A 25,817-nucleotide genomic window follows, 5' to 3' on the forward strand; every position below is an offset into this window, starting at 1 on the left:
TATAATTCCCAATGTGAATTCATTTCAAAATCCCATCGAAGTTATTATAGTTTCATTTTGGCTGTCAGAAACAGAGCGGGAGATTATTAAGTTTGTGCTTTGAGTCTCTTGTGATTAGCCTACCATTTCCAAGCTGCTGTATCTCTTATCGATTGGGAGATAGCAAGAACTGCAGATGCTGGAGTCAGAGTCAATACAGTGTGGAACTGGAGGAACAAGCAGGTCAGGCAGCATCGGAAGAGCGGGAAAGTCAACATTTCTGGTTTATACCCTTCATCAGAACCTAATGAACCCATGTGAACATGTGAACCCGAAACATATTGTCTCTTATTGATTGGGGATGTTCTGTTTGTGCCGCTGTTTCCCAAAGGAAGGTGGGGAGAGGCTTCTATTGTGGCTCATTACGGTGAGGGTGGAGGCTGGGCACCTATCAGATAAGGAGATTCGTCAAAAAGAATAGACAGAATGTGCATTTATATAGTACCTCTTACACTTTTCTAGTTCCACATTTATTGACTCCAGCTTCAGGCATCTGCAGTCCTTACTGCCTCCAACGGCCAAAATTGATGGTTACTAGAAAACTGGTTTGCACATCTTCACTGTGGACTATGCAATCGCCATGTAGCTCACCATGAATAATAGCCAGCAAAGCACCTACTCTTCTTAGCCTCCGTCATTGTCTGGAAAGAGCATTGAACATATCCTGAGGTCAGGTCCTTTACATGAGAAGAGATGTAGCACATTGTGAGGTGGTTCTGGGAAGGTTTATTAGTCTGGAAATCTAAGCTTTTTTTGCTTGCACTGCACCATTTCTTCTCCCTCGCTGTGTTTCCCCTCTATTTATTACTGTGCTTCTTACTCTCCCTCTTCAGTTCTTTTCTCCTTTTGCTTACTGTGAGCCTTGTACCTTTCCCTCTTTTTCTATCTGTCTCTCACACCTGTTGCAGTGATGTTGGGAATAGCATTAAATTAAAAAGAAATCAGATGTGATTAAGGAACATTTGTAATTATGGGTGACTTTAGTCTACCTATACATTGGGCAAATACGATTAGTCATAATACCATCGAGAAGTAATCCCTGGAGCGTATATGCAAGAACAGACCATCTTAAAGTGACCATAATTTGATAGAATTCTTCATCTCGTTGAAGAGTGAGGTAGTTAATTCTGAGACTAGGGTCCAGAATCTTGATGAGGGAACCTACGATGGCATGAGGCATGAGTTGGGTATGATGGATTGGGAAATGTTATGGAAAGGAATTACAGTAGATAGATAATTGCAAATATCCAAAGAGTGAATGGGTGATCTGCATAAATTGTTTATTCCTGTCTGGTGCAATAGTACAAAGAGAACAGTGGCCAGAATTGGCAAGAAAAAATAACAGATCTGAGGATTGAGGACAGTTTAGAAGTCAGCAGAGGACCAAAAGATTGATTAAGAAAGGAAAAATAGGGTATGAGAGTAAGCTTGCAGGGAACTTAAAAACTGACCGCAAAGGTTTTATAGGCATATAAAGAGAAAAAGATAGGTGAAAATTAATGCGGGTATATTACAGACAAAGATGGGGAATTTGTAGTGAAGAAGAAAGAAATGGCTGACAACAAAGTTCATTCTTCACTTCTGTTTTCTCAAAGGAGGACACGAATAATGTACCAGAAACAATTGGGAATGTAGGGTTTAATGAGAAGCAGAAACTGAAGCTAATCTGGATCAGTGGAGAAATTGATGGGGTTAAAGGCTAATAAATCCCCAGTTCTTGATCATCCACATGCGATAGTACTTAATGGCCTTAGAAATATTGAATGCATTGGTGGTCATCTTCCAAGATTCTTTAGATTCTAGAACAGTTTGAACAAATTGCACGGTCGCTTATGGTTTCTTCACTATTTAGAAGGGGAGTTAGAGAGAAAATTGAATTATCAAACAGTGAGTCTGACATCAGTAGTGGGGAAGTTCCATTATCAAGGAATTTTTTTAGCGGACTGCCTGTAAAACAGTGGTACAATTGGACATGGTCAGCATGGATTTAAAAGGGAAATCATGGTTGACAATTTTACTGCAATTCTTTGAGGAGGTATCTTGCAGAGTTGACCGGGAGAGTCAGTGGATGCAGTTTATTTAGACTTTCAGAAGGTTTTTAACAAAGTCCCACAGAAGAGATTAATGTATAAAATTAAAGAGCATGGGACTGGGGATAGTGTTTTAAGATGGATAGAAAATTAGTTGGCAGGGAAGTAACAAAAGTGTAGGAATAAATGGGTCTTTTTCTGAATGGCAGGCAATGACTAATGGGGTATCGTAGGGATCAGTGCCAGGACCCCAGCTATTCTCATTTATGTTAATGATTTAGGTGGGGGAACCAAATGTAATATCTAAAAATTTGCAAGTGACACCAAGCTGGGTGTAAGGGTGAGGTGTGAGCAAGATGCAGAGATGTGTGTTTCGGTCAAGCTGAGTGAGTGAGCAAATAGATAGTAGATGCAGTTTAATGTGGATAAAGATGTAGTCATCTACTTTGGTAGTTGAAATAGGACGGCAGATTATTATTTGAATGGCTGTAAATTGCGAGGGGGATGTTCTCATGAGTGGGTGTTCTCGTGTACCTGAAAGTCACTGAAAGTAAACATGCAGGTGCAGCAGGCAGCAAATGAGGCAAGCTGTATGTGGGTCTTCATAGTGAGAATTAAGGTACAGGAACAGGAATGTTTTCTTGCAATTACACAGGGCATTGGTGAGGCCACACTTGGAATATTGTGTGCAGTTTTAGGCTCCTTATCTGTGGAAGGATGTTCTTGCTATAGAGGGAGTGCAGCAAAGGTTGCCCATATTTATTCCTGGAATGATAGGACTGATGTATGAGGAGAGATTTGCTTGTTTGGGATTGTATTCACTGGAGTTTAGAAGAATGAGAGAGGATCTCAGAGAAACCTATAATATTATAACAGGACTGGACAGGTTAGGTACAGAATGGATGTTCCCAATGGTGGGCCAATCCAGAACCACAGGTCATTATTTAAGGATAAGGCAGAAACCTTTTAGCACAGAGATGAAAAGTTTCTTCACCCAAATAACAGTGAGCCTGTGGAATTCACTACCACAGAAAATGGTTGAGGCCAAAACACTGTTTATTTTTAAGAGGTAGAAGATATAACTCTTGTGGCTAAAGGGATATTGTAGGAAGTTAAGATTACAATATTGACTTTGATGGTCAACCATGATCATAAAGAATGGTGGAACAGTCTCAAGGGGTTAAATGGCCTATGCTTGCTCATATCTTTTGATTTTATATGTCACATTCTTCCTTTGTCTGGCTGAGCCTCTCTCCCACCCTCTCTTCCTCAGTCTGACCAGCTATCTGTGCTCCTCTGACTCCCTTTCTCTCTGCCCTTTCTCTTTCTGTTCTCTTCCTATTTCCACCGACTATAGCTTTATTTCTCTTTCTACCCCCCCCTTTTCTGTGTCTGTCCATCTCTGCCTCTCTACCTGAGTGCCTCTGCCTCTCTCTCTCATTAACTGCATATCCCACTCTGTCTGTGTGCGCCTTTCCCTCATTTGCTCTATCTTTGTCTCTTTCTTTCTGTGTGAGTTTTCTATCTCTCTCAGCCTCAATCCCTGTATTACTTTGCCTCTTTGTCAGTGTTCCTCTCCCTCGAACCATGTGCCCGTCTCTCTGCCTCTCTCTCTCTTGCTTTGTGTCAATCCTCCTTTCTGTCTGCCTCTCTCCCTGCCTGTCCCTCTCATTGCCTGACTTGCACCTTCCTCTCTTTTTCTCCCATCCTCCTTCTCCTGACTATTTACTGGAAGCTGGTCTGAGAGTGATGAGCACACTTCATTTGAGTGGAGAAGGTCTTGGGAGGCTGTGATCCAGTGCTGCGTGCTTGTTCATACTAATGCTGCTGAAATTTACTGTGATCATTTCATTGCAGTAGTGTGTGTGTTGTGGTGTTACAGGCCAGCAGGAGTGCCGAGATCCCAAATATTATGGCCTTACAGAAATTACATTACTCAGAGCAAGCTTCAGGAGGGACATTAATCCCAGGGGCAGTGTGGACGGATGCAAAGATAATACAGTGAAAAGCCTTTTGGGATTTGTCTTGTCTGATCGAAGGTTTTGAGGAGGAGACTGTTACATCCATTTGCTGTCTAGAATTCAACAATAACCCACATTCATAGAGAACCTTGAATGCATTGAGATAGTCACATGGACTACTCAAAGGAAGATTTTCAAACTGTACTTGACACCAAACTGAAGAAGGTCTGAACTGGAGACCAAATCCTTGGATAGCATTTGAGAAATTTGAGGAAGATGGGGAAGAAGGCAGGAAGATGGAATTCAGGTAGAGGATCAGCTGGGATCATACTGAATGGGAAATAGCCTTGGAAAGATGAATATTCTTCCCCAACTGAGTGTTCCTCTGTGGAAATTGCAGTGAAGAAGGGAGATAGTTATAGCATTCCTGCAATTTTATTGGCGCAGATTAAATCCCCAGTGCCTTGAAAATTGAGTTGCTCGTCACCTCTGGTTGCAAAATAAAATAATCCTCTGACAGTGCCTATTCCCTCAGTACTGACCCTCCAACAGCATGGCATTCCCTTGGCATTGACCCTCTGAAAGTGTGGTACTCCCTCAACATTGACCCTCTGATAGTGCAGTGCTCTCTCAGTATAAAGCCTCTGACAATGTGGCGCTCCTTCAGTACCCACTCTGGGAGCATGGGCCTTCGTCCTGAGCTCACATTCTCAGTCAGACAGTGTGTGCTTGTGAAACAGGCCTCTCCAGCTGACCAGGACCTGTGCCGAGAATGCAACACTGAGACAGCAGTAGCAAGCGTTGCTCCAATTCCTTGGAGTTGGTGAGCTCAACATTTTCCAGATTCTCAGGATTCCTACCATGGATTCCTACCACTATCTCTACAACTATCTCCTTTAGTATCCTAAGAAGCATCCCATCAGGTCTGGGGGCTTGTCAGTCTTCAGGCCCACTTTGTTTCCCTAGCAGTTTGACTCTAGTGATAATTATTATGTTCATTTGCTATGCTCGAGCCCCTTGTATATCTAGTAATTTTGGAATGCTATTAGTGTCTTCTACAATGAAGACTGATGCAATGGCTTTATTAAAGTCCTCTGCCATGTTCTGGTTCACCATTACTATTTCCCCAGCCTCATTCTCTGAGAGGCCTGAGTCCACTTTGGCCTCTCACTTCCTTTTTCAGTATTTAAAGAAGCTTTTGCTGCCTGTCTTGAGTATACTTGCAAGTTTACCCTCAAAGTTTATTCTCTTTCCTTTATCATTTTTTAGGTCATCTTTCATTGTTTTTTAAAGCTGTCCCAATCCTCTGATTAACAACTAATCTTTGCCACATTTTATGTATTGCTCTTTCATGTTGATGCTATTCTTAACTTTGCTAGTTAACTGTGATTGGTTTATCCCCTTCCTAGAATCCTGGTGCAGATTCAATGGGCTGAAAGGCCTTTTTCCGACTCTGTCTGTTCTACAATTCTAATTAGGAGCTAGGGTAGGCCATTCGGCCCTTTGACTCTGTTACAGCGTTCAATGAAGTCGTAGTTTGATAGAGGTCTACAGCACAGAAAAAGTCCCTTCTACCCACTGAGTCTGTGATGGTCAGAGACAATAATGCCTTTTCCCAGCACTTGGCCCAATGCTTTGTATACCTTGGCATCATAAGGGCACATCTAAATACTTCTTAAGCATGCTGAGGATTTCTGCCTCGACCACCCTTACGGTGAGTTCCAGATTCCCACCACCGTCTGGGTGAAAAGGTTTCCCTCACATCTGCTCTGAACCACCTGCCCCTTACTCTAAATCTATGCCCTTTGGTCATTGAGCGTTCTATCAAGGAGAAACATTTCTTCCTCTCTGTGCCCCTCATAATTTTATACATCTCAATCATGTCCTCCTTCTCAATCTCCTCTGCTTTAGGAAAACAACTCCTAACCCTATCTGTCTTCAAAACTACAATCACATGAGATTGAGCAATAACGGGTCTGTGATACCCTTAGATATCTGGAGTTACAAGAGCACTACGTTATCTGGGTGAGCATGTATCTATCCTACACTGCTAAGTGTGGCTAACCTATTGGACTTCATTTGTGATAGAGATTGGGAATTGCAATTATTCCCCATGAGCAAGCTTTGGGTTCTAGGAGGGGGATGGTTGCAAAGCTGAAACTTAAAGGAATTGATGGAAGGGCACCACCAGGAGTGGAGCCTGCATCTTAATCTGACTCAACACCAGAAAACAACTGTAACTCTCCAACACAGGCAACATCATTGCAAATCTTCTTCCCTGCTCTCCAGGGCTATCACATCCCTACCATCATGTGGATTCCAGAATTAACCAACATTTTGTACAATTCTATCGTAACCTCCCTGCTCTTAAATTCCAAACTTCAGCTAATAAAAGAAAGTTTCCTATTATGCCTTCTTAACCACTTTATCTACTATCCCAAGTCTGTGTGCATATAAAACAAAACATTGTGTTTTGCCTTGTCTATATCTTAAGGAGTCATCCTTTCTTTCTTTCAGGGTTCCTGAGCACAGGAGACATGGCCGCCAAGGGTAATTACGGCCTGCTCGATCAGATTCAGGCCTTACGGTGGCTCAGCGAGAACATTGGCTTTTTTGGCGGTGACCCCATGAGAATCACTGTATTTGGATCGGGTGCTGGTGCTTCCTGCGTTAACCTCCTGATTCTCTCTCACCATTCTGAAGGTAACCGTTGGAGCAATTCAACAAAAGGTATTCAGCCGGCACAAACCATTTGACAATTTTGGTGTCTGCATGCTGCTGTTGTAACTTCCAAAGGGAAAAACTGAACCCTGGTTAAAAAAAAGACAAAATGGAGGATGAGGTCAAAGGTCATTTGCTGAGATGGTCAACTCTCTATTGGTCTCCACAGTGCATTCCTGCTTGCTCCCACCCCCTTCCTCCCCACCACTGCCCTGGCCCAAACGGCACAGAGTCTATTCCTATTTGCTCCCCATGTCTACAACTTTTACACAAACATAAACCTGCTATTCGGTGTCACTAACTTGGTCTGTTAGGATCTGTTTTAGAAAGCTTCTCCCTCAACAACAGGGCTTTCCAGTGCATCTACTTGCCCTTCCTAGGCCCATCAATGGGGAATTAGTCTGGCCACCTCAGTCAGTACTTATCAAGATTTGTGAGGCCTCGTGTCAGAGCCAAACATGGACATCTTGAGGCCTGGGCATTGTCATTTCACTTTTCTTTTGCTCCTAGAATGACTTTGTCCTGCCTGTGCAGAGCTCTCATTGACAGATTGGGTCATTTGATTTTGAGTGATTGGGTTTATGAAAAATCCAAACTTCCCAATTCAGTGATCTTTCTGTGAGGACCTGGTAGAATGGCACTTCCTCCCTGGAAGCTTCAATAACTATCTCCTGGCCTCAGAGTATATAACAGAAAGTTCATTGGAATCTGGCCTTTGATCCTCAGGAGCATCTTCAACGATGGAAGCTTCATCATGTCATGAGCGGGGTAGAGGAATTGTGATGTCACCCTATCAACAGAAGTTTTCCTGTTGTATATCATCACTATAGCAACAGAGCTTGTCCTGCTGTGAAGTCATTGGCCTAGCAGCAGGAGTTGTCTAATTGTGATGTCATCAGCCTATCAACAGAGGTTTTCCTGTTGTGCCATTTTCCTAGCAGCAGGGGGCTGTCCTGTTGTGATGTTATTGCCATAGCAACAGGTATTGTGTCATTGTTTGATCTCATCACCCTGTCAACAGGGTCACCCTGTTGTGGTGTCATCATTATAGTGGTCAGTATTTAGGATAGTTTTCCCTTCACATATGCCCCCGCCTCCCATCTCTCCCTTGACTGTCTGATATTATTGGCCACCCACCACATTCTCAAATGCTTTTCTCAGGGGCTGGTACCCTAAAAGGGAAGACGACACACCAGGAGACGCAATGGCACTGCGTGCCCTCCATGGAGGCAAAATACCATTGGTGCCAAATCCAGGGGAGATGACAATCTGCCCTATCCAAGTTGGGGTCTGGAGGTGTGAGGGGAGTACTGGCTCCACTCTGTATAGGCCTTATGTTTGGCAGAAAACTAAGCCAAGCCAGACAATCCATTTGCTCCACTCCTGAAGTGAATAGTGGAGCAGTTAATGGTGCTCCCTCACCTAATGGATCGACTAAGAGACCTAGCTTCCGACAAAACCACGCAGATCCACATCTGGCTGGGGGCCGAAGTGGTGGGAGGGCGAGCTGGCCATAGTAACAAGTGATCTTTAACCTCAGCCATGATTATAACTAAGGTTGAGTAACCCTTTAAGATAACAAGTTATACACACTGGACCACGCGAGATATTCCGAGGGAACAACTGATTTTTTTTTCACTTAATTCTATCAGACGGCTTTCTTAATTCACAAAAAAAAAGTCACGAGCTGTCAGACGATGAGTTGGCTGCTCATTCAATGCCGTTTCTCCCTTTGGCTTGTGAGAAACGGAAGTTTTTTTTTGTCTTGAGCAAGGTGGGGAGAAGGGTATGGGAGGGGGACAAAAGAATCGGAGAGAACAAAAAAAAGCAAGAAAGACAACCCCACCACACGCACCAAAAAGTTCTTGCACTTTTGGTGATACATGTAAGAGACGGTCTGGGCAGCCTGTGATTGCAACTGATCCAAACTAAAAGCCAACGAAAATAAAAACAAGCCAAAATTAGGAACCAGCTGCTTTGGGCCAACATGCTGGTGTCTGTGACCCACATAAAATGTAGTCAGCAGCAAATCACCACAGAAATTTCAAATTACTTGAATAAAATGAAAAATAAAATCCCTCTGCTAAAATACTGCTTGACTATTCTTCCTGTCTCGGAATGGAGAAACAGAGGGCTGGACAACGAACCAGGCAATGCTTTCAGTGTTTCAAAGGATAGAGTAGAAATTAGGGAAACAAAGGAAATAGGAGCAGGAGTGGGTGGTTTGGCCCCTTCAGACTGCTTTGTTGTTCAACATAATCATGGTTGATCATTCACCTCCCATTTGCTCCCCATTCCTTTTGATCCCTTTAGCCATAAGAACTATATCTACTACTTGTTGAAACTATTCATTGTTTTTGGCCTCAATGCTTCCTCTGGCAGACAATATCTGGGTGAAGACATTTTTCCTCATCTCAGTCCCAGTCTCGGTGGAATTAGTGTAACAGGTTGACGAAGGATAAAGTGCTTCTTCTGTGCTGTATGGCTCTGTGATTCTCCTTGTAACTCTAAATAGCCAATGCCATATCCTTAGACAGTGACCCCTAGCTCTGGCCTCCCTGGTTATTGGGAATACCCTTGCTGTGTTTATCCAGTCTATTTCTGTGAGACCTCCCTTATGTCTTCTAACTCCAGTGCGTATAATCCTAACCAATCCAATCTCTCTTTATAGATCCCAGAATCAGACTGGTAAACCTTTGTTGCACACCCGCATAATGGTTCTCAGATCAGGAGACCAAAACTGCACATGGTATTCCAGGTGTGGTCTCACCAAGGCCCATGTCCTGAATGGGCAACCCTGTGTCCTTAGGCTATGACCCCCTGATTCTTGTTTCCCAGACCTTATAAATCAAGTAGCCCCACCTTAAAGGGATCCCCGGGGATGGTCCCCAGTATTTACAGGAGATGCCCAAGGTTGGGGGGGGTTGTGTCAGTATTTACAGGGGGTGCCCTTGGGGAAGAGTATGTCAGTGTGAGCATTTACAGGGGGACCTGGGTTATAAGGGTCCCCGAGGGAGGGAATGTTTCGGTATTTGCAGGGCGAGCCCTTGGAGAAGAGTGTATCAGTATTTTCAGAGGGATCCTGATGGGAGGAGTGTGTCAGTATTTACAAGGAGACCCCTGGGGGAGAAGTATGTCACTGTACTCAGGGGGACCCCAGGGGCAGTGCCTCATATTTACAGAGAGACGCAGGGGTGGGGGTGAAGAGTGTCAGTATTTACAGCAAGTCTGTGAGGAAGTGTGTGTCAGCATTTACAGGGGGACCCCAGTAGGAGTGTGCCAGTATTTGCAGAGGGTCCCTGGAGGAGGAGTGTGTCAGCATTTACAGGCCTTCACCGAGGTGGAAAGTATGTCAGTTTTTACAGGGCATCTCCAGGCGATGTACGATGGCATTTACAGGGGCCCACTGGGTCAGTGGAGCTTAGCATGTCAGCAGTTAGAGGGTGTCCCGGGGGAGTGTGTCAGTATATGCAGGCAGCCCCGTGGGGCGAGTGTATCAGTATTTACAGAGGGTCCCTGGGGAGAGTGTAATGGCATTTACCAGGTGTCCCTGGGGAGAGTATATCCATATATACAGTGGGTCCATGGGGAGAGTGTAATAGTATATCCAGGGTCCCCAGAAGGAATGTATCAATATTTACTGGGGAACCTGTGGGGGACGTGTCAGTATTTACAGGAGTCTCTGGGTGGAGTATGTCAGTATTTACAGGTGATCCCTGGATTGGGTGTTGGGGATGGGAGCGAGCACGGGAGTGTGTCAGTGTTTACAAGGAGTCCCCAGGGGCAGTGTGTGTCAGTACTTACAAAGGCTCTCTGGGGAGTGGGGGAATGTGTCAATATTTCCAGGGAATCTCCCAGTTACACAATGTGTCAGTGTTTACAGGTTGTCCCTGAGGAATGTGTCAGTATTTACATGGGGTTCCCAGGGTTGGAAGTGTGACAAGATCTACATGGTGTTCCTGGGTGGGTGTGTGCATATTTACAGGATTACTTGTGAGTCAGTTTTTAATGTGGTCATGTGAGCAACAATCTCTGTGAGTTATAGGGTATTGGCTGTCACTTTTTCAAATCCTGGCTCCCTGTCATTACAGAAGCAGACAAAGGTGGTGACCTCTTCACCAGCTTTGAGTCTGCCATTAAATATCTCTGCATTATGTTCATGAAGAATTGATTGTGATAAACATTGCCCTTGTTTCTATCAATAATGTGGATCACTCTGAGATTAAACTCTGACTCATCCTTTATGAGATCTCAGACATTGTCATTCCCTAGAGTCATGGAGCCATGCAGTACAGAAGAAGTCCCACAGTCCATTGGTTCTGTGTTGTCTGCACATCTCCACCTGCCTTTGTGGAAGCTGCATGAGTTTGCAGTGCACTCTCTCCCTCCTGACAGCTCATTGCTTGTGATAAGCTGATTGGTGTTTATACATGTGATGGAGTGTACAGATGTGCCACTGTGTCAGTGTGTGTGTGTATATGTACATGCACCTGTCAAATGTGTGCTCAAGTGTTGGTGTGTGCATGAGTGTGGTGTGAGTGTGGTGTGCGTGTGCAGGTACTTATGTATTTTTACCCAGAGGTAGCAGTAGGGCTTTCAGCCCCTGACCCTGTCCTGGTAGTCAGAGCACAGCTGGCTCGTAAACCCACTTTTATCCATTCATGCTCTTACCTAGCTTGAATATCACTTTGCTCAGTTGCTATTTTGACAAGGCTAGTATAAACTCAGCCATCACTCCTGAATGTCATGGCTCAAATTTCAAAGCTTTTTCACTGTTTTGTACACACTCACCCCACAAATAGATTCTCTGAGTCGACTCTCAATTACTTTCATCATCCTTATTAGACCATCCTTACACTCCAGCGAATACGACCTAGGAGTGTACTGACTGTCCTCATTATGTACCCCTCTCAGCCCTGGGTCAGTCCTTTCAATCTGCTCACTCTCCAAGCCTGATACCTCCCTCCTGAAGAGTGAGGGCCTGGCACTGAATGCTGTGACTCCATATGGTGTCAGACTAAATGGGAACTCATTGGTAACATAAATTTATCACCTTTACATTCCATCATGCAGAAAATATTTTCATTTGTCTTTTTGAGTTAAGAGTTCCCCAGGGGAGAGTTCTAGGTCCAACCATCTTCAGATCCCTCAACAATGACCTTCCCTCCAACCATAAGGTCAGAAGTAGGGAAGTTCATTGTTGATTGAGCACCATTTGATACTCCTCAGATACTGAACCTGCCCATGTACAAATGCAGCAAGACCGATTCATTCCACAAAACGCCAGGCAATGACCATCTCCAATAAAAAAACAACCTAATCATTGCTCCTTGACATTCAATGGCATTGCCAGCAATAAATCCCTCCCCTCCCCCATGCCCCACAATCAACATCTGGAGGGTTATCATTGACCAGAAACTGGACTGGAGTAGCCATATCAATGCAGTGGCTACAAGAGCAGGTCAGAGGTTGAGAATCCTGCAGCAAGTAACTCACCTCCTGTAACAGACTCGCTGAAGTCGGTCCTATCTACAAGGGACAAGCCAGGAGTGTGATCAAATACTCTCCACTTGCTTGGGTGGGTGCAGATCCTACAACACCCAAGAAGCCTGACACCATCCAGGACAAAGCAGCCCGCTTGATTGGCACCACATCCACAAATGCTCACTCCCTCCACCACCGACACTCAGTAGCAGCCATGTGTACTATCTACAAAATGTACTGCAGAAATTCACCAAGGCTTCTCATACTCAGTCCCCTTCTAAACCCACCCCACTTGCATCTCGAAGGACAAGGGTAGGAAATACATGCTGACCATCACCTGAAAATTCCCCTCCAGGAAAAGCAGCTAACATAATCAAAGACACCTCCCACCCCAGTTACAATTTCTTCCAATCTCTTCCATTGGGCAGAAGATGCAAAAGCTTAAATGCACACACCAACACGTTCAAGAACAGCTTCCAACCTGCTGTTATTCTGAATAGACCTTTCAGGTATATCATTGACATCACTCTTGGTGCACCTTTTCTGCAGCCATTGCATTGTATTCCTTGCTCTGTTTTATTACCCTAATGGTATGGCATGCAAAACAAAACTTTTCACTGTACCTCGGTACATGTGACAATAATAAATCAATTCAAATCAAAGCCACTCACCATCCTGAATTGCAAATGTATCACCATACCTTCAATGTTGCTGTGTCAAAAGATAGGGATGACAATAAATGCTAACCTGGTCCACATGCCCTGTGTGAAGAAAATAAAACAAACTGCCTCACCCTCCCCAACACATTGTACCTCATGTATTTTAGACTGTCACAATCTGATCCCATTCATTTGCAACTTACTGCTGAGGTCTATGTTAATCAGGACAAGATCCCATCCAACTGAGTTCTGATCGTTTGCTTATGAGTTGGAACACAAAGTTTGAAAAGTCTCCTGGAACACTACACCCACCCTCCAGCTGAAATGGTCAATATGGTGGATGCTTCATCTAGAGGGATGGGGTAGGGTCTGCTAAACCCCCTCCCTTCAGTCAGAATGGAGTGGGACCGCTCAGTTTTTAAAGGTTGCAGGAAATTCCGTAGCCTGACAAAAATATCCAGGCTGTAGTTTAACCTGCAAACTTTTAGATATGGCTTCCTCTTTGTTCATTGAAGTCATTGACAATGAACTTTGAGAAGCTGAGGAAGTAACTCCCAGAGACTCCATTTGGCATATGCCACATTCCATATCTTTGAGAAGTTGCGTGTATGAGTATATGTGTGTGTGTGTGGATATGAAAGAGAGTTGTGTGTCAAGAATGTGTATTATTATTGCCCTTCGCCCTCGTCTCATAGTCATTAGACAAGTTCGTTGACATGGAAATTATAGAAAATCTTATCGCACAGCTACAGATTATTTGGAGAACAACTGTGCTTCACACAATCCGCTTCCCACCTCCTCCCATCTCTTCCGATCACCATATCCCCCATCCCTGTCTCCCTCATGTGTTTATCAAGCTCCCCACTCGAATATTAAGATATTAAGAACAAAGAAAGAACAATACAGCAACATACATACAACAATACAGGCCTTCCAAGCCTGCGCCATCACATTATGCCCTTCCATACTAAAAATGTCTTCGCTTACAGGATCTGTGTCCCTCTATTCCCTTCTTATTCATGTATTTGTCCAGACGTTTCTTGAATGCTGCTAATGTGTCTGCTTCCAGGCACTCACCACCCTTTGTGTGAAAAACATGCCTCTTGCATCTCTTTTAAACTTCCCCCCTGCACTTTGAACCTGTGTCCCCTAATAATTGACCCTTCCGCCCTAGAAAAAAGCATCATACTTTTTACTCTATCCACACCATTCACAATCTTATAAACTTCTGTCAGGTCACCCCTGAACCTCCTGTGTTTCCAGTGAAAACAAACCCAGTCTATCCAACCTTTCGTCATAGTTAAAATCCCCCATACCAGGCAGCACCATGGTAAACCTTTTCTGTACCCTCTCCAAGTGTGGTGACCAGAACTCTATGCAATATTCCAAGTGTGGCCTAACTAAAGTTCTATAAAGCTGCAGCGTAACCCAACTATCCTAATATTCAGTGCCTCTTCCAATGAAGGCAAGCATGCCATACACCTTTTTTAACTACCTTATCTACTTGCCCTGCCACCTTCAGTGATCTGTGGACCTGCACACCCAGATCCCTCTACATATCCATACCCATAAGTGTTCTGCCATTCACTGTATAATTTCCACTTGTACCTGATGTTCCAAAATGCATCACCTCACATTTATCCAGATTAAATTCCATCTGCCGTTTTTCTGCCCATGCCTCCAACTGATCTACATCCTGCTGTATCCTCTGACAGTTCTCCTTACCATTCACAACACCACTGTCTTGGTCTCATTCACACATTTACAAATTAGACCAGCTACATTTTCCTCCAAATCATTTATGTAGACCATGAACAGCAGAGGTCCCAACACTGATCCCTGTGGAAAACCACAACTCACAACGTTGCATTCCAAAAAACATTCTTCTACTGCTACCCTCTGTCTTCTATGACTAAGCCAATTTCATATCATTACTATTCTCCTGGCCCTCTTTCAATACTCCCCGTTTCGTGTGGGAGAGAGTCCCATATTGTCCCCCTTACCCTTGCGAACAAGTCCCAATTTCTGAAGGGTCTCGACCCGAAACATCAACTTTCCTGCTCCTCTGATGCTGTTTGGCCTGCTGTGTTCATCCAGCTTCACCGTGTTACCCCAATTTCTCCCACTTCACTGTGGGAGGGAGAACCATATTCTAAGCCTTCCCCGTGGGAGAGAGTTTTACAATTTCCGTCCTGTTTGGTTGAATATGTTTCTCCTGGATTCCTTTTGGGATTTATTAGGGACTGTCTGAGATTGATGGCTGCAAGTTCTGGTTTCTCCCTGATGTCCACCTTTCGAATTCCCTCAGTAAAGACTGAGATCACTTTCCAACTCTACTCAAAGAACAGGGACCTACTTGGTATTTGCACAAGGCAACCTCTCCTTCCCTAGAGAAAGTGAGGCAGGGAGCTAGAGGACCAGGATAGTGAGACAAAAGCATTGCCTGAGCTCAGTAGGTCCAGGAGTAACAAGAGATTTTACCGTCCCTGAGTGACGGACAGTGTTGGTCTGACTGACAGATGGGAATCTCCCTCCGAGCGAGCCATATCTCCTGCTTGGAATATTTTACTGTTCTTGCATGCATGATCCAAAATTGTCAAAACCAAAAAAAAAGGAAAGAGAGAAAGAAAATCATCAAGGGTCCAAATCAGATATTTCTGAGTAATGAGCACCTCAAAGGTAATAATGCTTTGTTCACTGTGGGAGCTTTGGATTAGCCTTGGCATTGGTTAATTCTGTTTCCATTGTAGCTTCAACACAATCTCTCATTCACCCCACTATCCAGCACGTGCTTGGACCGCTGGAGGGGGTGGAAGTGGTGAGTGTTACCAAGCCTCCAGGAAAAAAATTCCATGGATTTTGTGGTGAGGTTAAAGAGATGAGTAGTTAGGATGCCTTCAAGGCAGAGATCAACAAATTCTTGATCTCAGAAGGAATCAAGGGCTATGGGGAGAGTGCAGGGAAGTGGAATTGAAATGCCCATCAGCCATGATTTTAATGGCGGAGTGGACTTGATGGGCCTGAAATTGTGGTGGTTTAGATTCTTGAGACATTGGGATCATTTCTGGGGAAGGTGGTACCTGTGCAAGCCTGACATGTTACACTGGGCAGACCTGGAACAAATATCCTTGCCGCTGATTTTGCTTGTTCATTATTGAGGTCTGAAATTCATATGACAAGGGGATGCGAACCAAAGCATAGGCTTAGATGGATCAGATTCCAATCAGGAAACAAGAGGTAGAATATTAGTTAGTGATGTAGTCAGCGAGTTGGAAGGACAGAAGACGGGGTGGACGCTAGGAAGTTGTTTCCGTTAGGCGGGGAGACTAGGACCCGTGGGCACAGCCTTAAAATTAGAGGGGGTAAATTTAAAACAGAAATGAGACGACACTTCTTCAGCCAGAGAGTGGTGGGCTTGTGGAATTCATTGCCACGGAGTGCAGCAGGGGCCGGGACGTTGGATGCCTTCAAGGCAGAGATCAACAAATTCTTGATCTCAGAAGGAATCAAGGGCTGCGGGGAGAATGCAGGGAAGTGGAATTGAAATGCCCATCAGCCATGATTTAAATGGCGGAGTGGACTTGATGGGCTGAATGGCCTTACTTCCACTCCTGTGTCTTATGGTCTAAGACACAAGATTAAAAAGCATCTAGCAAAGCAAATTGACAGGGTTGAATGTTTATACTTTAATGCAAGAAGTATTACGAATGAGGCACATGAGCTAAGAGCCCAGATGACACAGCATGTGACACAGCATGATCCTGTTGCTGTAATGGAAAGCTGGTAAGAGGAGGGGCAGATTTGGAAGCTCATAAAGCCTGGAGGTAGAGTTTTCAGGCAGGATCGAGTAGGTGACAAGAAGGGAGGGGGTAGCAGTGTTGGTTAAAGACCAATTACAGTTGTGAGAAAGCATGATATATTAAATAAGTTAACAAATGAAACTTTATGGGTTGCGTTTAGGAATAAAAAGCAGTCACACTACCAGAAGCATACTACAGACTGCAAATAGCAAAACGGAGATAGAAGAACATATATGGAGACAAATTTCTGCCTCTAGGAATAAAAGAGTAATAATAGTAGGAGTCTTTAACTGTGCCAATATCATTGTGTTTCAAACAATAGAAGGAGTAATGAGGATGAAAAAAAAATCACGTACTCATAGAAGCCCTACAGTGGGGGAACAGGCCCTTTAGCCCAACAAGTCCACACTGACCCTTGAAGCAAGGCACCCAGACCCATATAACCCACACACCACTGAACACTACTATTACATTTTAGCATGGCCAGTCCACCTAGCCTGCACATCTCTGGACTGGGGGAGGAAACCAGAGCCCTGTGGAGGGAATCAGCTCAGACACAGGGAGAATGTGCAAACTTCTACCTGAGGGTGGAATTGAACCTTGGTTCCTGGTGCTGTAAGGCAGTAGTGCTAACCACTGAGCCACCGCGCCACCCATAACAATGTATAGGAAATTCTTCTTAAACAATACATGACAAGACCAACAAGAGGAAATGCAATCCTGGATTTAGTTTTGTGAAATGAGGATGGGCAAGCGGGTGAACTGACAGCGGGGATGACCATATTGGGAATAGAGACTGAAACTGGGTTAGATTTAGTAATACTACTGGAACAGACGGAGATAAATCAGGAGTATAAGTTTAAAATGGGGGGAATGCAAATTTTAAAAATGTTTGAAGTAATTTGGCTGAGGTGGACTGGACATGACTGCTAAAGGATAAATCAGTGGTAAACCAATGAGAGGCATTAAACTGTGAGATCCTTGGGGCACAAAGCTGACATGTACCCCCCCAATGTAAGAAAGATCCTGCCAAATCTAGACGTTCATAGTTGTTTTGAAATGAAAAACAGGTAAAGATTAAACAGTAAAATAAATCTAATAGTCACAAATAACTCAACACTGCAGATAGTCCAGATGAGTATAGAAAGTACAGGGATCAAATGATAAAAGAAATAAGGAAATCAAAGAGAGGACATGACAAAAATATTAGCAAGCAAGATAAAGGAAAACCCAACGGTGTTTTACTAGCATATAAAGTGCAAAATGATAGTTAAGAAAAATGTGGAACCGATCAGAGATGAAAAAGGGGAACTCGTCTGAAGATGCAAAGGATATGGGAAGAATTTTAAATGAATTTTTTGACTCCGAATTCACAAAGGGAAGGGGTGATATGGTTAATAATCCAGGAGAACCAGCAGGAAATACTGGACAAAATAAATGTAATGAGAAAGGAAACATTAAAAGAGTTGGAATCCTTGAAAGTAGATAAGTCGCCAGGACTGAATGGATTGTTCCCTAGGATGTTAAAGGAAGTCAGTGAGAAAATATTAGATACCCTGAGGATTATTTTCCATCTTCACTAGACACAGGTGAGATGTCAGAAGATTGAAGGAGTAAAAATATGGCTCTGTGGTTTAAGAACGGTACAAAGGAAGTGCCGAACAATTACAGGACACTTAGCATTTCTTCGATGGTGGGCAAATCTCCTGAGAGATTTTACAAATTGTGACTTAGCAGAGCATTGAATAGTCAGGATAACTTTGTTACGGAAGTGTCCTGCCTTAAAAATGTGATGGAATTTTTTGATGAAGTGACAAGAAGGATCGATGGGAGTAAGGAGAGATCGTTGTCTGCACAGATTTTAGTGAGACATTTAACAAGGCCCCACATGGCAGACTTGTCAAAAAAAAGTTCATTGGCTACGGAGTAATGTGTCAAATTAAATCCATCATCATTATCATCGGCGGTCCCTCACAGATGGGGATGACTCTCTTCCACTCTCAGGGTGAGTCCACAAGTGCCTTTACACATAAATGCAACTACTGCAGGCTATTACACTTGGAGCAGGTGGTGGTCACAGGAAGGGGTAGGTAACGCGTTGGTGTGTCAGCCCACCCCTTTCACTGTTTTCATATGGCTTCCATTTTTTTTCCTGATGGCAAGCCTCAAGGGGTTCAATGCCTTCCTGGATGCACCCCCTCCACTTTAGATGGTCTTGGGACAGTGATTACCTGTCGGAATGTCGCACTTTGCCGTTGAGGCCTTGAGGGTATCACTGAAGTGCTTCCTCTATTGACCTGGGGCTCATCTGCTGTCTCAAAGCTGGGAGTACCGCACATGCTTGGGAGTCTCGTGTCAGTCACATGGACACCATGGCCAGCCCATTGTAGCCGATCGAAGGTGGTCAGTGCCTCATTGCTAGGGATTGAGGATGCTGATGTTGGTGCTTCTTCCTTCCTAACAGATTGACAGGATCTTGTGCAGGCAGTGGTGGTAGTACCGCTGCAGTGCCTTGAGTTGTTTGCTGTAAACAGTCCACCTCTCAGACCCATAGAGGAGGGCAGGAACCACCACAGCTCTGTAAACCATGATAGAAGCTGACGTTGCTGGAAAAGCTCAGCAGATCTGGAGCATCTGTGAAGAAAAATCAGAGTTAACATTTCGGGTCTGGTGACCCTTCCTCAGAATGGTTTAAACTAGTTTGGCAAGGGGAACGGGACCCTCAACAGCAGGGAGGCAAGTGCGAGGCTGGAAGGAGAAATAGCAAGTTGAAGAAGTGGGTCAGGTTCGAACAGGACAGGGAGCGAGGAACCCCTGTTGGATTAAATTGCATCTATTTCAATGCAAGAGGGCTGACAGGTAAGACCAATATACTCAGAAGTGGATAGGTACGTGGGACTGGTACATTATAGCCAGAAACATGGCTAAGGGAGGGACTGGACTGGCAGCTTAATGTGCCAGGGTACAGGTTCTTTAGGCAGGACAGAGGTGGAGAAAAGAGGGGAGGGGAAGTTGCATTTTTGATTAGGGGATAGATCACAGCAGTAGTCGGAGATGAAATAATACAGTGAGGATTTGTGGGTGAAGCTAAGAAATAAGAAGGGGTTGGTGACGTTACTGGGGTTGTACGATCGCGCCCCCCCCCCCCCACATAATCAACAGGAATAAATGAACAGATATGCAGCGCAGTTATGGAGACATGCAGGTGGAACAGGGTTGTCACAGTGGGGGATTTTAATTTTACTAACATAGACTGGGACTGCCATAGAGTTAAGGGTTAGATGGGGTGGAATTTGTTAAATGTGTTCAGGAACATTTCCTCAAGAAGTCTATAGAGGGCCCTACTTGGGGAGGGGCAAAACCCAGTGTACTCTTGGGAAATAGGGCAGGACAGGTGACTGGGGTGTCAGTGGGGGAGCACATTGGGACCCATGACCATAGTTCTATTCAGTTTAAAATAGTTATGGCGAAGGACAAAACAGGTACACAAGTTGAAGTTTTAAATTGGAGCAAGGTGAATTTTGATGGAATTAGACAGGAGCTTGCAGGGATTGATTGAAGTAGTTTGTTCACAAGCAAAGGGACCTGTGGCATGTGGGAGGCCTTTAAAATTTGGTAGCTAGTGTTCAAGGTCCATATCTTCCTGTGAGGGTGAAATGCAAGCTTGGCAGGAGATATTGAGGCTTTGACCAGAAAAAAGGAGACTTGGCTCAGGAACAAGCAGCTTTGGATCAAGGGAATTCCTGGAGATATATAGGGGATAGAGGAGTTTACTGAAGAAGGAAATCAGGAGAGTGAAAAGTGGGCATGAGATAGCTTTGGCTGATAAGATTAGGTTGAATCCAAAGAGATTCTTTAAGTATATTAAAGGAAAAATTAGCGAGACAACAGGACCCCTCAAGGACCAAAGTGGACATGTATTTGTGGAACCGTAGGAGATGGGAGAAGACTTAATGAATATTTCTTATTTGTGTTTACCATGGAGAAAGACATGACGACTTGGGAACTTGGGGAAGTTCGTGGCAACACCTTGGGGATAGCCCATAGTAGAGGAGGTGTTGGAAGTATTAGAATGTATGAAGGTGGATAAATCTTCTAGTCATTAACACAATATATCCAAGAACCCTGCAAGAGGTAGAGAAGAAGTTGCGGGACCCTGTCTGATATATTTGCACATTTGCCATGGGTGAGGTCCCCAAAGACTGGAGAGTGGCAAATGTTGTGCCCTTATTCAAATCCATCTGTGGTAGGTAAGTTACTTGAGATGATTCTGAGGGATAAGATACACATGCATTTAGGTAGACAGAGTTTGTTCAGGAGTAGTCAGCATAGCTTCGTTCATGGGAGGTCATGCCTCACAAATTCGTTAGAGTTCTTTGATGAAGTGACCAGGAAGATTGATAAGGGCAGGGTAGTAGACGTAGTCTATGTGAATTTCAGTACGGCCTTTGATAAGTTTCCACATGGTAGGACGCTCTGGAAGGTTCGATTGCATGGAATCTAGGGAGAGTTGGTAAATTGGATATACAGTTGACTTTGATGGTAGGAAGCAGAGGGTAATATTGAAAGGATGCTTATCAGACTGGAGGCCTGTGACTAATGGTATGCTTCATGGGTCAGTGCTTGGCCCATTGCTGTTTGTCATCTACGTCAGTGATTTGGATGGGAATTTACAAGGCATGATCAGTAAATTTGCAGATGACACAAAAATAGGTAGTATTGTGGACAGTGAGGAAGGTTATCAGAAATTGCTGCAGGATCTTGATCAGCTGTGGGGAAATGGGTCAAGAAATGGCAAATAGAGTTTAATATAGATAAGTGTGAGGTATTGCATTTTGGAAAGTCAAATCAAGGTGGGAGTTTAATGGTGAATGGTAGGGCCTTAAGGAGTGTAATGGAGCAGAGTTACACAATTCTGTAAAAGCGGAGTGACAGGTAGACAGGGGTCTGTAAAAGTGGAGTCACAGGTAGACAGGGCAGTGAAGAAGTCTTTTGGGACACTGGCCTTCATCAGTCAGGGCTTTGAGTACAGAAGTTGGGAACCTATGTTGCAGTTGTACAGGATGTTAGTGAGACCGCACTTGGAATTGACAAGCTAGAACATTTTTCTTCAGAGCGTGGGAGACTAAGGGGGGGAATCTTATAGAAGTGTGCAAGATCATGTGAGGCATGGATAGGGTGAATGCACTCAGTCTTTTTTTGACAGTAGGGAAATCGAGGACTAAAGGGCATCAGTTTAAGGTAGGAGGGGAAAGAATACATGGAAACCCGAGGGGCAACTTTTTTACACGGACGGTGGTATGCATATGGAATGAGCTGCCAGCGGAAGTGGTTGAGGCGGGTACATTAAGAACATTTGAAAGACATTTGGATGAATACATGGATAAGAAAGGTTTAGAAGGATAATGGGCCAAGTGCAGGGAAGTAGGGTTGGTGTAGATGGACATTTTGGTCGACATGGACCAGTTTGGGCTTTAGGCCCTGTCTCCGTGCTGTAGGACTCTCTATGACTCTATGACCACAAAATCAACTCTGACTTTTCTTCAAAGATACTGAGCTTTTTCCAGCAACTTGTGTTTTTGTTTCTGATTTACAGCACCCGGACTTCTTTCGGTTTTTATTCTGTAAACCATGATATGGGTATTGGATCTGATGTTAGAACAAGAACAAAGAACAAAGAAAATTACAGTACAGGAACAGGCCCTTCGGCCTGCCAAGCCTGCACCAACATGCTGCGCGTCACAACTAAAACCCCCTATCCTTCTGGGTACCATATCCTTCTATTCCCATCCTATTCATATTTATCAAGACGCCCTTTAAAAGTCACTATTGTATCTCCTGCCACTACCACCCCCGGCAGAGAGTTCCAGGCACACACCACCCCCTGTGTAAAAAACATGCCTTGTACATCACCTTTAAATCTCGCCCCCCGCACCTTCAACCCATGGCCCCTGGTAACTCACTCTCTCACCCTGGGAAAAAGCTTCTGACTGTCCAGTCTATCCATGCCTTTCAAATTCTTGTAAACCTCTACCAGGTCACCCCTCGACCTCCATCATTCCAGTGAGAACAATCCAAGTTTCTCCTCATAACTAATGCTCTCCATACCAGGCAACATCTTGGTAAATCTTTTCTGTACCCTCTCCAAAGCCACCACATCTTTCTGGTAGTGTGGTGACCAGAATTGAACACAATATTCCAAATGCGGCCTAACTAAGGTTCTATAAAGGTGCAATATTGCCTGCCAATTTTTAAACTCAGCGTCCCAGCCGATGAAAGCAAGCATGCCATACACCTTGTTGACTACCTTCTCCACCTGCATTGCCACTTTCAGTGACCTGTGTGCCTGTACACGCAGATCCCTCTGCTATCAGTACTTCCAAGGATTCTGCCATTTACGTATATTTTCCATCTGGATTAGACCTTCCAAAATGCATTACCTCGCATTTTTCCGGATTAAACTCCATTTGCCATCGCTCTGCGCAAGTCACCAACCGTTCTATGTCCAGCTGTATCCTTTGATGGTCCTCATTGCTATGTGTCAGCAGCAAACTTAGTAATCAGACCAGCTACATTCTCCTCCAAATCATTGATATACATTACAAATAGCAAAGGTCCTAACACTGGTCCCTGAGGAGTGCCACGAGTCACAACCCTCCATTCAGAAACACATCCTTCCACGGCTATCCTCTGTCTTCTATGACCGAGCCAGTTTTTTATCTATCTTGCAAGCTCACCTCTGACCCTGTGCAACTTTACCTTCTGTATCAGTCTGCCGTGAGGGACCTTGTCAAAGGCCTTACTGAAGTCCATGTAGACAACATCCACTGCCCTACCCTCAGCAATCATCTTTGTCATTTCCTCAAAAAACTCAACCAAGTTAGTGAGACACAACCCCCCCGCTTCACAAAACCTTGTTGCTCCTTGCTAATACACTCACTTATTTCCAGATGGGCGTAAATCCTGACTCGAAGAATCCTCTCCAATAATTTCCCCACCATTGACGTAAGAATTACCGGCCTGCAATTAAATGGATTATCCTTGCCACCTTTCTTAAACAAAGGAACAACATTGGCTATTCTCCAATCCTCTGGGACCTCCACTGTAGCCAGTGAGGATACAAAGATTTCCCTCAAGGCTCCAGCAGTTTCCTTCCTTGCCTCTCTCAGTATTCTGGGGCATATCCCATCGGGCCCTGGGGACTTGTCTACTTTTACAAGACCCCCAGTACCTCCTCCCTTTTGATCTCAACATGACCCAAACTATCTACACACCCTACCTCAGACTCATCATCCACCAAATCCTTCTTCATGGTGAATACTTAGGCAAAGTTCTCATTTAATACCTCACCCATTTCCTCTTGCTCCACACATAAATTCCTTTCCCAGCCCTCGAGTGGGCCAACCCTCTGCCTGGCTACCCTCTTGCTCTTTATATATATATACTAAGAACAAAGAAAATTATAGCACAGGAACAGGCCCTCCACACCTGCACCGATCGAGATCCTCTGTCTAAGCCTATCATCTATTTTCTAAGGGTCTGTATCCCTTTGCTCCTGGCCCATCCATGTACCTGTCCAGATACATCTTAAAAGACACTAACGTGTCTGCGTCTACCACTTGCGCTGGCAATGCGTTCAGGCACCCACCACCCTCTGTGTAAAGAACTTTCCACGCATATCTCCCATAAACTTTCCTCCTCCCACTTTGAACGCATGACCCCGAGTAATTGAGTCCCCCACTCTGGGAAAAAGCTTCTTGCTATCCAGCTTGTCTATAACCCTCATGATTTTGTAGACCTCAGTCAGGTGCCCCCTCAATCTCTGTCTTTCCAATGAAAGTAATCCTAATCCACTCAACCTTTCTTCATAGCTAGTGCCCTCCATACAAGGCAACATCCTGGTGAACCTCCTCTGCATCCTCTCCAAAGCATCCACATCCTTTTGGTAATGTGGCGACTAGAACTGTACACAGTACTTGAAATGTGTCAAACCAAAGTCTTATACAACTGCAACATGACGTGCCAACTCTTGTACTCAATACCCAGTCCAATGAAGGAGAGCATGCCGTATGCCTTCTTGACCCCTCTATTGACCCGTGTTGCCACTTTCAGGGAACAATTGACCTGAACACCCAGATCTCTCTGTACATCAATTTTCCCCAGGATTTTTCCATTTACTGTATAGTCCACTCTTGAATTAGATCTTCCAAAATGCATCACCTCGCATTTGCCTGGATTGAACTCCATCTGCCATTTATCTGCCAACTCTCCAATCTGTCTATATTCTGCTGTAACCTCTGGCAGTCCCTTCACTATCTGCTACTCCACCAATCTTCTTGACATCTGCAAACTTGCTCATCAAACCACCTACACCTTCCTCCAAATCATTTATGTATATCACAAACAACAGTGGTCCCAGCACAGATCCCTGTGGAACACCACTGGTCACAGGTCTCCAATTTGAGAAACCCCCTTCCACGACTACTCTCTGTCTCCTGTTGCTGAGCCAGTTTTTTATCCATCTAGCTAGCACACCCTGGACCCATGTGACTTCACTTTCTCCATCAGCTTGCCATGGGGAACCTTATCAAACATCTTACTGAAGTCCATGTATATGACATCTACAGCCTTTCCCTCATCAATCAACTTTGTCAAGTCCTTAAAGAATTCTCTTAGTGATAATGGGAACTGCAGATGCTGGAGAATCCAAGATAACAAAGTGTGAAGCTGGATGAACACAGCAGGCCAAGCAGCATCTCAGGAGCACAAAAACCGATGTTTCAGGCCTAGACCCTTCATCAGAGAGAGGGATGGGAACAGGGTTCTGGAATAAACAGGGAGAGAGGGGGAGGCGGACCGAAAATGGAGAGAAAAGAAGATAGGTGGAGAGGAGAGTACAGGTGGGGAGGTGGGGAGGGGATAGGTCAGTCCAGGGAGGATGGACAGGTCAAGGAGGCAGGATGAGGTAGTAGGTAGGAAATGGAGGTGCGGCTTGAGATGGGAGGAAGGGATGGGTGAGAGGAAGAACAGGTTAGGAAGGCAGAGACAGGCTGGGCTGGTTTTGGGATGCAGTGGGGGGAGGGGACGAGCTGGGCTGGTTTTGTGATGCGGTGGGGGGAGGGG

The 25,817-nt window shown here is 44.5% G+C and overlaps 1 protein-coding gene across 7 annotated transcripts in view; it reads left to right on the forward strand.

Moving 5' to 3' along the window:
• Positions 1-25,817, forward strand: part of LOC125448620 (neuroligin-1-like) — a 404,881-nt gene that overhangs the window by 325,297 nt on the left and 53,767 nt on the right. For 4 of the 7 annotated variants that reach the window (XM_048524028.2, XM_048524026.2, XM_048524032.2 and 1 more), the window contains one exon: positions 6,548-6,760. In XM_048524028.2, the coding sequence (XP_048379985.1) occupies positions 6,548-6,760 (213 nt within the window). The remainder of the gene's footprint in view (positions 1-6,547; positions 6,761-25,817) is intronic. The other 3 variants (XM_048524029.2, XM_048524031.2, XM_048524033.2) reach the window with 1 other exon arrangement.

This window comes from Stegostoma tigrinum, chromosome 45, assembly GCF_030684315.1.
Source record: "Stegostoma tigrinum isolate sSteTig4 chromosome 45, sSteTig4.hap1, whole genome shotgun sequence".
Taxonomy (NCBI): domain Eukaryota; kingdom Metazoa; phylum Chordata; class Chondrichthyes; order Orectolobiformes; family Stegostomatidae; genus Stegostoma; species Stegostoma tigrinum.